General features: G+C 42.7%; 1 protein-coding gene and 1 long non-coding RNA gene across 7 annotated transcripts in view; one reads left to right on the top strand and one right to left on the bottom strand.

Annotated features, from left to right (window-relative positions):
• LOC101836288 (amyloid beta precursor protein) overlaps positions 1-14,117 on the bottom strand; it is a 213,964-nt gene that overhangs the window by 81,769 nt on the left and 118,078 nt on the right. For 4 of the 6 annotated variants that reach the window (XM_040750547.1, XM_040750548.1, XM_040750549.1 and 1 more), the window contains exon 7: positions 1,983-2,150. The exons of the other annotated variants lie outside the window; for them this stretch is intronic. In XM_040750547.1, coding sequence (XP_040606481.1) covers positions 1,983-2,150 — 168 coding nt within the window. The remainder of the gene's footprint in view (positions 1-1,982; positions 2,151-14,117) is intronic. 6 annotated transcript variants of the gene reach the window in all.
• LOC121141907 overlaps positions 1-14,117 on the top strand; it is a 36,993-nt gene that overhangs the window by 21,604 nt on the left and 1,272 nt on the right. Inside the window, exons 3-4 of the long non-coding RNA XR_005878855.1 lie at positions 1,268-1,364; positions 5,039-5,104. This is a non-coding gene — a long non-coding RNA (uncharacterized LOC121141907). The remainder of the gene's footprint in view (positions 1-1,267; positions 1,365-5,038; positions 5,105-14,117) is intronic.

Raw genomic sequence — 14,117 nt, 5'->3', positions numbered from 1 at the left:
TTAGAACTTTACCAGGAAATACTCACCTCCCAGCTAAGAGCATAGCAACAAAGGTCTTTTATTATAAAGGCTCCCGGCTACAGAATTCCTCATTGTGCTTCCTGTCACCTAACCCAGTTAACCTCTAGGTGAAAATGAGGGTGTGTTTCTTGAGGTAGGGTACCTGTGCTCATCCAACTAGAGTTACTACACTTATTTCCACAGAAAACCCGAAATAGCATCATCTCCTAGGAGACCGGCAAGAACTTTCCAGGTCTCAACCCACACTGGCTACTTTACAACTTAAGGTCTTAATGAAGCAAATCTTTTGTTGTTTTGCTTGATTTTATGATTGGTTGGAAAATTGTTAAGAATTTTTTCCCAAGTGTTTCTGGGAAGGGATTGCCTCCGTGTAAATCCAGGAATAAAATGGAAGGATCTCTCAGAAGAGAAATGCACAATTACGAAGATCTTTGAGTAATTCGCATTTCTAACTTGTGGTCAAGAACACACACACAGTTGAGGGCTTAACCTGAAAGGCTGTTAACCAAAGCAGATATCCCATGTATCTGAGACATGACATCTTAAGAACTGTCTTGGGAAACATTTTGCCCTGCACTGACGTCATCATGACTCCATATGCTTGCTCCCCATAGTAGAGAAAGCTCGGTGTTCCAAAGGGACACTGCACCTTATGCCCCTCAGCCTTAGGCCATTGAAAGTTGCTAGCAGTGTTCTTTTTGCATGCACATGTGCACTCACGTGTGCATGTGCGTGCCATGGATCCCATGTGGCAGCCGGGGATAAATCTCAGGGCCAGGACAGGTTCTGCACCTGTCTGAGTCAGTCAGCTTCAACTGTGTGGCCCAGGCTCGCTGGTGCCAGAGTTCAGGTGATTTGCTTGTTGTCACCCCCGCCACCTCCCTTTAGCAGTACTGGCATTGTGGAGGCACAGGCTACACATTTGGGTTAAGTGCATTCTGGGGATTTGAACTCAGGTCCTCATACTTTCACAATAAGTACTATTACTAATTGATTCATATCCTTAGGCCTCTTCTACCTATTTCCAAGGGGAAAAAAAATAACAAAAGCTTGACAAATATACGTGCTTTGGGTTCAGGGAACAACATGGGCATCTCCGGCGATGTGAATGAAAATGGTCCCCATAGACCCACAGGGAATGGCACTATTAAGAGGAGTGGCCTGGTTGGAGGAAGTGTGTCACTGGGAGTGAGTGGGCTTTGAGGTTTCAGATGCTCAAGTGTCTCTCTCTTTCTGCTGCCTCCAGACCCAGACACAGAACTCTCTGCTCGTCTCCAGCACCACGTCTGCCTACATGCTGCCATGCTTCCAGCCATGGCGACAATGGACTGAGCATCTGAAGCGTGAGCCAGCCCTAATTCAATGCTTTCCTTTCTAAGAGTTGGTTTGGTCATGGTGTTTCTTCCCAGCAATGAAACCCTAACTAAGACAGCATCTGAGGCAGCATGAGTTCAGTTCAATCAAATTTCATGAACAAAATAACAAAAAAAGTTATGAATTAACAAAGGAATTCACTACAGCAATCTCGTCAAGGCAACTGAAGCTTCATAAGCCAGCTTCCAGTGAGAGACACACGTGTACATGCAGAAGCATGAACACACAGGTACATAGACAGACACGGAGGAGGAATGTGCAGGAAGGACTAATGAAGACAAAAGCCACTCTAGCCCTTTTGTAAAGAGCAGCAATTAGAAGTTCCTACAGCTTGCAAGAACAATCTACCAGAGCTATAAAAGGATACACCCAAGGCCATGCTTTATTAGAAATAGATGGAGAGATGCATTCATGACTGAGCATACCGTGAGACTTCTGGTAATTAGAGATGTTGACAGGAGTGTGGTTGGTTAGTGGTAGCAACAGGCCCACTCCCAAGAACAAGGAAAAACGCAGTCTGTTACAAAGAGCAGAGCCAGTGGCGAGAGAGACCAAAGGTGGCCAGGCTGGAGGGAGGGTCCACTTACAGACGCTGCCACACACCGCCATGCAGTACTCTTCCGTGTCAAAGTTGTTCCTGTTGCCGCCACATCCGCCGTAAAAGAATGGGGCACACTTCCCTTCAGTGACATCAAAGTACCAGCGGGAGATCATTGCACGGCAAGGCCCGGTCTCGGCTTGTTCAGAGCACACCTCTAATCAGAGGAGATGTGGGGAACCACATTTAGCATGAAAAGGCACCTTGTGGCTGTTCATGTACATACTTACTCATCTTAAGAACGCACCTGCCCATGGTAACCTGGTGACACCTGCTAAGTCTTCACTGAGGGATCTAGTCACCCACCCAGACTTCAGAGTCACCTCTCACACTAAACAAGTCGTCCTCGGATGGTTTAATGTGTAGGATGCAGTAGCAGCTAAAGGATTTTTGGCTAGAAGTGAAAAGATCTTATTCTTGACTTAAAGATAAAAGGTATCTGCACATCAAAAAAAATTCTCTTAAAAAATGACTTGGAGTCAACTTGGATGTAAAAGGATCGTTTGCGTTGTGACGCCAAAGCTTAAGCTTTCACCAACTATGATTGTTTTCCTAAGTAAATGATCATCTAGACTCACATATATTTAATCACATCCATTTTTAAGGCTTCCAGTCTGTCTACTAATTAAACCTGAAAACGTAAGTCATATCTGCAAGAGTCACTGTCGATTGTGGTAACTCTACAACAGTTTGTGTGTGTGTGTGTGTGTGTGTGTGTGTGTGTGTGTGTGTGTTTTTAATCTTACCATTAGCCCATAATGTTCTAAACAGTAACATATAGCAAACACATTCAAATTTCTAAACATATACCTCACATTGTTTTATATTAAAACACACTTTACCTGTTAATCTGTCTTGCCACTGTCCCCCCAAATTAGTTCCATAATCCCCAGTGGCTTAAAATGCAATAATCCATTCAGGTGCATTTTAAAAGTTAATTATGGTTAGGAGTTAGAACTCTATAGACCCCCCATACTATCTGCTTTTGCTGGAAGTAGAACAATAAGCCCATCTCTTCTGGGGGGAGGGTCGCCCTAAGGGAAAGCACCTTTCTAAAAGATAAAATCTGTATAAAACATAGAGCCTTTAGGTTAGAAATAGACAGTAAAAGAAAGGAATGCAGACTGTTGAGTCCTAAGAAGATAATCTCTGAGAACCATCAACCAAAATTTCCATCCTTATACTGCCCTGGAACATAGCGAGATTACACAACTTTCTTCAAACAAACAGATAAAACAAATCTACAGCCACTGAAGTGAAATCCTGCTTTCCCTTTCTATAAAGAAACTCCTTAGGCCCTGAAGTGGAGGACGCTCTTGAGGCCACTCCTACCTCATGAAATATTTTATATTCCCACTTTTCTTTATCTGCCTTCAACTACTACCTTCAATTACTACTATTCCGTGTCCTGCTCAGTTGTTGGTTGGAGATACTATGCACCTGGACATTGTATCCCAGAAGATGCCCCATTCCCATCCAGAACACTTGTGCCAATCAACACACCATAATCAACCAGACAAAGATCTCCAAAGAGCAGGCAAGTGTCTAGCCCTGGAGAGCCCGACACATGACTTTAACCTCTGTGTAACAAGCATCTACAATGACTCTCACTTTCCCATGACTTTAACCACTGTGTAACAAGCATCTACAATGACTCTGACTTTCCCAAAGTTTCACGAGAGTGCACCTGATTCTAGTGTGGCCACGAGGGGAATAGAACTTTTGCATCCACGGGCATAGCCCTCAGTCAACAGAGCCTGGCAGCAAAATCTATGCATAGTTCATGCCTCTCACAGCACTAAATACTGAGGTCTTCTGCCCCAGACCCAAACCTTGCAGACTGCTTTTTGGCTTCCATACAGGGGACTTGCTCTCTGAAGCTTGCTGAATAACAGTAGCAGAACTCTGGGCACAGGTTAGGTAAGGGATAAAACAGTGCCAGAGGACAGTGTGGGGGGGAAAGGTTAGGGGTGGGTCTGTATGATACTGCAAGAACTGGACTAAAGGGCAACCCCTGCCTCTGCACCGACAGACAACCACTGGATCGAGCTGCTTCTGATACTAGAATTTAATGCATAAAATTAAGACATGTAGATCCTGAGATTCTGAGGGAAAATTCCCAAAGCATGATTTTCTCCACATTCCAAAAAACATGCTTAATTGAACACAATATAACAGAAATAGACAATACAGATATACTACTTTGAAAAAATCCCCTATTTTGTGCTTTTATTTCTCTAATTGTAGAGTAGAAAGGTAAATACAGTTGGCTTTAGCAGTAAATCACTACCAGTCTCACTTGACAGTGAAATAAAATGAAAATAAAAGGTAAAGGCATTCAGATCAGCAGTACTAAGTGTGTTGACCATCAATACTTCTAATAAGTTTCCCTTTGGGGTCTACATTCAGCAAATCAAAAAAGGAAAAGGCTGACTTCAGTGTCAAACAGTCATGGTCCAGGTGTGGTGGTGCACACCTGCCAATTCCAGTTCCTGGAAGATGGACGCAGGAAGATATGGATAAACTCAAGGCCAGCCTAGTCTAAACAGCAAGTGCTAAACCACCAGCAGCAACAACAAGAATAAACAAACACAAACAAAACATCCCCCCATTATAATACTAACAAAATAAGCAGGAAAACTACTTATTTTTCAAAAATGCAATTAAGTTGTTAATACAAATTTACATCCTGCAATTTAGTGACACTCCCAGAGTTTAACTGACCAGAACCAAAATTGTATTCTGTAGATACATTTTGTTAAATCTTATAGATGAAACAAATTTTAAATCAACACATGAGAAAAAAGTGGCCATTCTTAAAGAACATTTTTTTTCCAATGCTAAAATCACATACTTCTAAGAGAAATTTCATTCATCATGTGCTGTGATATTGACGAGTAGTCATAAAAAGATAATTAATCTATCAGGAAATAAATGATCAAATATTTATTATCTCATAATCATATTGTACTAAATATAATCATGCCAATTATGTCAGTAAGCAGGAGCTGAAGTTTTACACCAAGTCTCATGTTCCAAATACAGGGGGAAATACCAACAGATCACACCAGCAGCCCTGCGCTGGATCAAAGCTACAGACTCAGGGGGAAGGTGAGTGCTGACTTGGGACAGAAGTCTCTAGCACAGTGGTTCCTAACCTCCCTAATGCTGCGACCCTTTACCACAGTTCCTCATGTTATAATGACCCTCAACCATTAAAACTGTTTTTGTTGCTACTTTGTAGCTGCAATTTTAATACTGCTATGAGTTATAGTTTAGACACCTGTTTTCAGAGGGCATTAGGCAACCCCTGTGAAAGGGCCATTTGATTCCCAGATGGCCGTTGATAACCACTGTAGCAGGTATCTTCAGATGGCTAGACTTTGTATTTAAACGTGCCGGTCTTTGTCATTGTAATGAGACCTGACCTGATTCTCATACCTCCCTCTACTGGAAAGTTTCTTATAAAGTGGCACCTGAAGGAGATGGGCCGGTAAAATGAGTTTTACACTACTCAGTGCTCCTGGGTGTCTATTTCCTGTTTGACACACAGCATGGGATTAGCAAGATTAAAACTAGAACAAGGTAAGAATGAGGTAGACCTTCTGTAGTGGGGAAATCTGAATGAGGGATTTACTAAAAATTGTGTTTATCCAGAAAAAAAAAACCTGTAGTATTTGTCATTTGTCTATTTCCTTCATATAAACACTCCCACCACTGGTGTGTCAAGCTGCAGTGGTTATGACTCCTAAAATTCCTCAGTCCTGTAATAATTAGTTTTCACAGTCTAGTAAGGATTGACCGCGTCATTCAGAGAAAAAACAGGACGCAAATGGAAAGCTACCAGACAAGGAAAGCGTTCCCTGTTAGTCTCTTGTTTCTGGTCTCTATTCCAAAACCCTCTAAGCACAGAAGGTAGAAAATGGTGTTGGCGTTTCTTTGAAGTGTCTATGACCGCCCATGTCCCTCCCCAGATGTGTAGGCTCAGCGAAAGCTGTGGGTGACTCAGGTGAATAGCAAGACTTGGTAAGTGCCACGCAACCGTGTGCTAGTGTGAGAGGTTGTGGTTTTCTTGCCCGTGTTTTCAGAGGTGAGGTCTCACGATATAGTTCAGGTAGGCAAGAAACCCCTATGGTCCTGTCTCAGCCTCCCAAATGAGCCACAATGACTAACTACCTTAATTAAATGTTATCGAAATGTCTTACATCAAAGACACAATATACAGTGGCATCCTAAAAGTATCACAGTGGAGGAATTGTACGAGTTGAAAAAAGTTTGGTTTATTAAAAGAAGTTCACATGTATATGGGAAATGGTGGATATGTTAGAAGATTCTCAGAATTGAGAAAAACATACTAATATTTAACCAATTATCAATATATATTAACTCCATTCTATACAATCAGCTGTTTTTAACATCAAAATAATATCAACACTTCTGCCTTAAATCCAATACCGAGATAATTCTCTTGTATTTAAATCTATGAAAATGTCACTTCTCCAAAACATGAATTCTAGTGACCATCTTCCCTAACTCACCAAAGCTTTCATTTTTATTTTGAAAATAATGATGAAAACCAATAAAAATCAAATAATAACTAAACTTAGAACATAATTTTCTTCCACAGCATTTTTCTGGGAAGAAATGTTAGGTAGCACCAGTACTTTTGAGAATAAAAGAATGCTTCCAGTGAGTTGGGGTCTGGAAATATGACCCTGACTGAGGAAGACAGAGTTCGGCCACCTCTCCACAGTAGCTGGCTTCTTGCCATACACAGTCTCCAACAGAAAAGAAACACAGGTTCAAGTTGAGAACAGTATCACTCCTGGTTAAAGTCTAGACGTTAACCAATGTTTGTTTTTTATCACAAAGTATTATGGAGAATGATTCTACGTGCCCAAACTAAGAAGAGTTTCCTCCATACTTCACAACCTGCATGGTAGCATGTATCAATTCTAGGCCTGGTGCAGACCAGTAATTTTAGCACATGGAACTGAGACACAGAGACATCATGCATGTGCGGGTGTACACGCTTTCAGAGTGCATGTCATATTTTAAACTGATGTTTCTTGTAGTTTCCTGTGTGCATGTCATATTTAAACTGATGTTTCTTGTAGTTTCCTGTCCTTAAGCATGTTACTAGATTGTTTCATAGATCTCATCTAATATTGGTTTTACCTTACTACTAAATAGTGGCTCAGCCATAGTTTTACATTATAGTACATTTTTATACTATAAAATGTTCACTGGCAACCTACCATGTGAAAAACACTGGGTTAGGAGTTTTAGATGATATTCTGATGAGGCTGAGTACAGCTTATGTCAGTAATCACATATTTAAGCTTAAAAAAATCAACTCATTATTGTGTGCGTGTGTGCGCGTGCATGCACGCGTGCACGCTCTCGTGTGCTCTTGCACACGCCACAGTCCTGGTGAAGGGGGTGGGTCCCATGGGAAGGCAGCTAGGTAGCCGATGACGCACGATCAGCCAGCCCTCAAGAGCGAAGACTCCCCTGAGCCTAACAACAAGAGCTCTGAACAAGCAAACAACAGGGGGATTTGTGTCGCTTCGCCCATCAAGGCTATTGTGAAGCAGCCACTGACACCTTTGAAATCCTGGGTCACAAAGGCTAGGAAGTGTCCAGAAAGGAAGGAAGCATGGGCAATGTTGCTTGGTATCATCAAACGTCAAGAACTCAAGCTACGGGGCTGGGGAGAGGGCTCAGCAGTGAAAAGCACTTGCTGCTCTTGCAGAGGAAGGACCCGGGTTTGGTTCCCAACACCCCCCCCCGCTGCTCACAACGGTCTGTCACTCCAGTTTCACCCTCTCCTGCCCCCCACCCTCGTGGTATAAACACACATGTAGATAAAATACATGTGCATAAAAATAAACAAAACATTTTAAAATACCTCAAAATGTTATATTCCATCTCAAAAGTTGCATTCAACGAGAGGTAAGTAGAAGAAAAACATCCTGGTTTCCAAGGATGTTAGAATTGGACCGTTGTAAACACAGCATAGCTGCCATAGTCCTTCTGCCCTAAACCCATTTACTTCTTCATACGTTTTACATCATAAGTCTGACATGTGGGCTGCTGTCTTTTGAAAGACAGGAGACTGTGAACACTTGAAACTGAGACTTAGGTAATCCCATCTCTTCTGGAATTCTTACTCTTCTAATAGATCACGGGATATGCTGGCCTGAGTGCTTAGCAGCCACAGATGAATCTTCAGGAAAGACAGACATGCTAGGCTAGTCTAAATGTTTAGCAGCCCCAGATGAATCCTCAGAAGTGCCTGATGGCTGAAGGTTAACAGAAACAGGTGCTTACGCTGCAATCCGCCCTGCCTTATAAGTTCTGGACACTCATTATTAAGGGAACTAAATATTTCCATTAAAAAAACATAACTATGTTACCCAAGCCAATACACTCCTGGACTTAATAGTTAAGTTAACTGCTCTCTAACTTGTTGCGTTGCATTTTAAGGAACTGATTTTTTTTTAAAATCCTAAACTGTTAAGTAGACTTACAACTGTGCTTAAAGCACAAAATTTTTTTATGGCACACATCCTAAACCCCTGAATTATACACGTTATGGATGGGTAATTAGACGTCAATGGTGTTCTTACTAAAAACAAGACAGGCACATGTGTATATTATTCCTCGGTCTCCGTAAGCCTCTACTCCCCAGTCTTGGATCTCAAGCACCATCATCGCTGCAAAGGGCTTTCCAGCCTGGGACAGTGAAGCTACACAGAACACTTGGCATGCATCACTCAGCCCCAGCAAGGCATGCATGGAATGCCTCAGAACCATTGACTTCTATGTCATAAGGCACAAAACAGCAGGCCGCCACCCATCACGCGTATTGTCAGCACGGCCGCCCGTCCTCCCGACACTGCATGGATGCTGTTCTTTGGCCTCTACACGTGAGCACATTCTCTTTGCCTTAGTCAAAGCAGAGAGGTAAAAGCCTGTGGCTGGTTCCCGATGGAGGCACTGCTGTCCTTTGTCTGGTCCCCAGGCACACGTCACATCTTTGAGTTCATTCATGCTCATGTTCACAACAAGCCATGAAAAAAGTTAAACACTGGACAAAGCAAGAATTCCACCAATGAGTTCCACTCCTTGTGTCATGCTTTCACAAAGAGGCAACAGTGGAGACAGGAGAGATAAGCTAACAAGCATGGCTTTGGCTCATTTATAATGCTTGCCAGATGCAACTCCTACAGTTGGTCAGTCCCTCTCCCTTTATAATCACGTCTTCACTGGGCCTTAGGTGAAAACTCCCACGCGTTTTCTGTCCTCCAGGCTACCAATGTCATTTTCCACGCAGGGTGAACAGATTTAAAGACTGTGCAGGTCTGCACAGAAGGACCCGAGCTACTGATGTCTATATCGCTCTGCACCGAGTAAGCAATGCATGTAGACGTGCCTCATCATTGTTGGGGGATGTATTCCAGTCAGCCAAGGGTGCTTCTCAGTAAACATCAGCAGAGCACCAGGAACTCACTGTTCACAAGGTCAGTCAGCTACAGTAAAGCAGCCAGCGTTCAGATGGCTGCTTTTAGTTTCACAAACACAAGTGTTTAAAAAGTATTGGTGTCCCTCTTCCACAAGGCATAAAATAGTCGAAAGGAATAAAAACTCTTATCTTGAAATGTGGTAACATTTAGTACCATCTTGTTCAGTTTTCTGCTAGATATAAAATTTAATTGCAAATATTTTGATATGTGGAATATATTCACACACATAAAACTATTTTAAGCAAGAACCTGAGTTCATGGTATATTTTGATGGTAACAGACTGCTGTCTACAAACACCAGCACTGTTGTACCAACAGATCCTAGATGCATCACACTGTAATTAAAATGCCAATCTGTTGGTTTACCTTTAACACTTCTAACTGGTAGTAAACATTACAATGCTCAGAATCTGTAAGGGGTTAGAATGGGGACTATGTCCACAATGACCACAGACTCAAGGCTGAGTACTTAATGTATACTAGAAACTGTGCTCAGTGGTTCCCAGGATTGTGTCACTCGCCTCTCACAAAGTAACTAAATATTAGAGAGGTATTGTTAACCCTAACTTTACAGAAAGACACACTGAGAATTAGGGACTACTGGCTTCATGCAAGGTTTGCAGTTCAAAGGCTGTAGGGCTAAGTAGGACTCCAGTCTGAGCAACCGTTCCTGGGCAACAAAGTGGAAATCTTCCTAGGTATTACATTAAGTCTTAGCATAGGCAGTGTAAAGTCATTCTCAGAAAATGTGCAAGGTAACTTCAGCATTCACATAAGGCAGGTTAAAAAGTGGGTTCCTCATCTGGCCCATGGCCATAAAATGAGAATGTCTCCTGCAAACATTACATTTGGAGCTAGGGTGACAGCTCAGTCCTCAAGCAGCTTGTTATGTAAACATGACCTGACTTCAGTACTCATATTAAAAAATGTCAGGTAAGGTGGTACTGTTTGCAATCCAAACCCTAGGGATACAGAGATAGGTGGGTCCCTGCGACTTACTGGCCATTTAGCCTAGTCTCTCAACATTGCCCAAAGAATACCAAAACGAAAACAAAAGGTGTTTGGGACGTTGAGGAACAACGTTTGAGGTTGTCCTATGACTTCAATAGACATCTGCACATGTATGAATATGTACCTGCATATACACCTACACACACACACACACACACACACACACACACACACACACACAGAGAGAGAGAGAGAGGGAGGGAGGGAGGGGGAGGGAGGAAGAGAGAGAGAGGGAGAAAGGGAGAGAGGGAGAGACGGAGAGGGAGAGGGAGAGAGAGAGAGAGAGAGACAGAGAGAGAGAGAGAGAGAGAGAGAGAGAGAGAGATCTTTTCAGGCAACACAATCTCCTTTGGAACTACCCAGCTTCATAGCATAAATGGAGCCAGAGACAATATTTAAATATATGGGGCCGAGAGTTTCCCAGGAAAACCTTAGTCTTAAAAAATAGGTAACATATTATTTGTGGTCCCAGGAATATAGTACTCTGACCCTTAATCATCTGTTATTAGCTGACCCCTAGTCATTATTATCATTCAATTTAAAAATAAAAATTCCAGAAATGCTCTGAGCAGAAATAAAAGATGCAACCATGTATGTAGCAAGCACTTTTGAGGGGTGCAACTTAAATAGAATAGTATGTATTTAGAAAGAAAAAGTAAAAATTTTGCTCGGGCTTAATAAAACTGAAATAGCCTACCTAGCTCATGAGGTCTGAATCCTGTCTTCATCGCTTACCGGTTATATGACTAACATATTTTTAAAGTTTCCCTAAGACTTAATTGTCTTGACCTAAAGTGGAGATGCATATCACTGTAAGGCTTAAAAGGCAGAGTTCTAGCCTTAAAAGGCCAGGGGGAACGGTGAGCCAGAAAACTTATATCTGCAATAAAGAACTCCAACCTGGATCTGGCACAGTCTGCCAGCAGGCGGGAGCATGTCTGTGCTAGCCCTGCTGTGCTTTCCGCGGGCACAAAGACTTCAGTCGGCAGCAGAGGCACAAAGAATATTTGTGGGATAAATAAACATTGGGTAAAATATAGTTTCTCTGGACAGGCAAAATTGGGTAGGTGAAATGGAAGGCTATGGCAGTTACCACAAAACCCACATTTCAGAGTTGAGAAAACCCTGACATCCTGGGCTTAGGAACTGGAAAACCGAGGGCAAGGGTCTACATGGACTGCTGCTTTACTTAGCTGGCAACAACTTCATCCGTTGATTGACAGTCAACACATTCCTAATTAGCAAAGCAAAGATCCAGATGAACTCCGCAGTGACTTGCTTACCTCCAAAGAATTCCCTTCTCTCTGAAATCAGTCACGCAGAACAGACAGTTGGAGTTGGAAGTTTTATGACCATGTACAAATAGCTTCTATTTTCTCCCCTGTTCATTCCTCAAGGGGATGAAAGCACCTAGTCCTTATGAAGCACAGTAAGGACTCACGTTAGTCGCTAGACGCTGGTGATAATGAAGCGATTTTCTTCCTAGAGATGGTTGTAAATCACATTTATTTCCTTCCAGGGGCTGAAACATTAACATTGAAAATGTGATTGCAATCCTGCCATTGCAAGCAGTGTTTGCTTTCAGGGTACAGAAGCAGGCTTTGTAGGAAGAAGAGTTACAAAGTGTGCACGTTCTATACTAGGAATGTACGGGGATGGTTTGTTCCCTTTGATCTTTACCATCGAACACATCTGCATCCTTAGTGGATACACTCACTAAACCATTGAAAACATCTGCATCCTTAGCAGATATACTACACAGCGTGTTTCTTTTAGGCCCCTATCCAAGAAAGATTTGCTTCAACTTATATCTTTGGTCCACTTCATAAGCCTTACATAGGATGAATGGATTTACATTTTAAATAAATCAATTTATAGGATGAATGGTGCGAGCATGCGTGCATGTGTGTGTGTACATGTATGGTGTATGTGTACGTTTGTATAACCAGTGTAGTCTGTTAGATTTTCTGCTTTAACACTTCCTGCCTTATCTCCTTGGCACGGGGGTCTTTCACTGAACATCTCCCAGCATCCCCCAGCAGCCCTCCTGTCTCTGTTCTCCACAGTTCTGGGTTGCAGGCTCATGAAACCATACCTGGCTTTCTAAGTGGACTCTGAGAATATGAACTCAGGACCCCCGGCCTGTGCTGCATGTATTCTTCCAGCTCCGCCACTCCCTAGGTCCTGCTTATCTTTAAAATTAGTGTTTGCCCTGAATTTTGTCTTATAAACATCTAATCTGGAGATTTCTTTTTAAATTCTTAATAGACTTTGGCCTTCAAGAGAAAGATGCCCCCCAGAGTGTGCATGTCTTTGCAAGTTTTGTCTGAATATCAAAAACTACTTATTACACGTGAAACCATTTAAAATTACTAAATTACATGTGAAACTGAAAAAGAAAGGGATGGGACAAATCCAGCAGACAACATGACCCAGGAGGTAACGTCACCACATTATCTCAAGAAAATTCCATGCTGGTTAGAACATGAGCCTAAATTCACCACCCGTTGCCCATCTGGGATTCATAGAACAAACCCCATGTTCTCTGCACCCATACTTGCCAACCTGGAATTGAACACATTCACCTTTTGGTCTCAGCCCAATTGTCTCAGATTCTCTTACGAAGAATGTCAACTAGCTCTGTCTTGCAAACACGTCCCTCTCCTTCCACCAAAGCATCATTTTGGTTTTGCTGTTTTCTACTGACTGTGGTGAATTAAATGCCGCCTACTCTTAGCAACCTTCGCTGGGCAACCGGGAAGCTCATCCTGCCTCCTGAAGCAGTCAGTGTGCTCTCATTTCTCGGGGCAGGCAACTTTGTGTTTGCTTGGCTTTGATTTCCTCCTGGGTCTAAGCACTCGAGACCATCATGAGCCTACGTGGGCTCATCACCTGCTCCTTTCAGAATGATAAAAGGGCAGGGGCCGAACAGGCGCTCTCCACTTCCAAATACCTCACCAGTGCAGAATCATCACTCACTGCAATGTGCCACCAAGAAAAAAAAACCCCTAAGGTGAAGAAAACAAAACCAACCCAACCCCCCCCCCCCCAAAAATCACCTCTTTCCTTGCCAAGAAAATTAGGGCTAAAAAATTTCACTAGGCCAGATCTGCCAGTTTTGGCCTCAAGAGACATTTGAAAAATTGTCTGGGAAAAGATGCCTCAGGCATAGAAGACCAGCAGTTCGTTCAGATCAAGGCTGACTCTACTTGTGCATTCTCTCACAAGCTCAAATAAGTAAGAAGCTGCCTTAAGTAGGGAATGATAAAGCTGTATCGGTAGGGAATGACATAGCTGTATCATGGACGTGGAACTGCACGCTCCTTTCCCTAACAACACACAATGCTTCCGCTCCATCAGTGGGGGCCGAATGTTCAACTCAGAATCACTAATCAACAAGAGCTCCAAGCTAACGACACAGAATCCCAAAACACTGGTCAGCGACACAAGTCAGTCAAAGCTATGCACGAACACCCTCACTGGCGTAGTAAAGACTCAGAAAGAGGCAACTCAGATGGGAACCTGGGGTTGTGAGAATCAACTCTGTGAGTGGGCAGGTATCTGGTTGGGGTACTGAGATATTC

Source organism: Mesocricetus auratus, unplaced genomic scaffold (genome assembly GCF_017639785.1).
Source record: "Mesocricetus auratus isolate SY011 unplaced genomic scaffold, BCM_Maur_2.0 Super-Scaffold_100008, whole genome shotgun sequence".
Lineage (NCBI taxonomy): Eukaryota > Metazoa > Chordata > Mammalia > Rodentia > Cricetidae > Mesocricetus > Mesocricetus auratus.
Note: the sequence above shows the minus strand (reverse complement) of the source record. Positions and strands in the feature narration are given on the sequence as shown.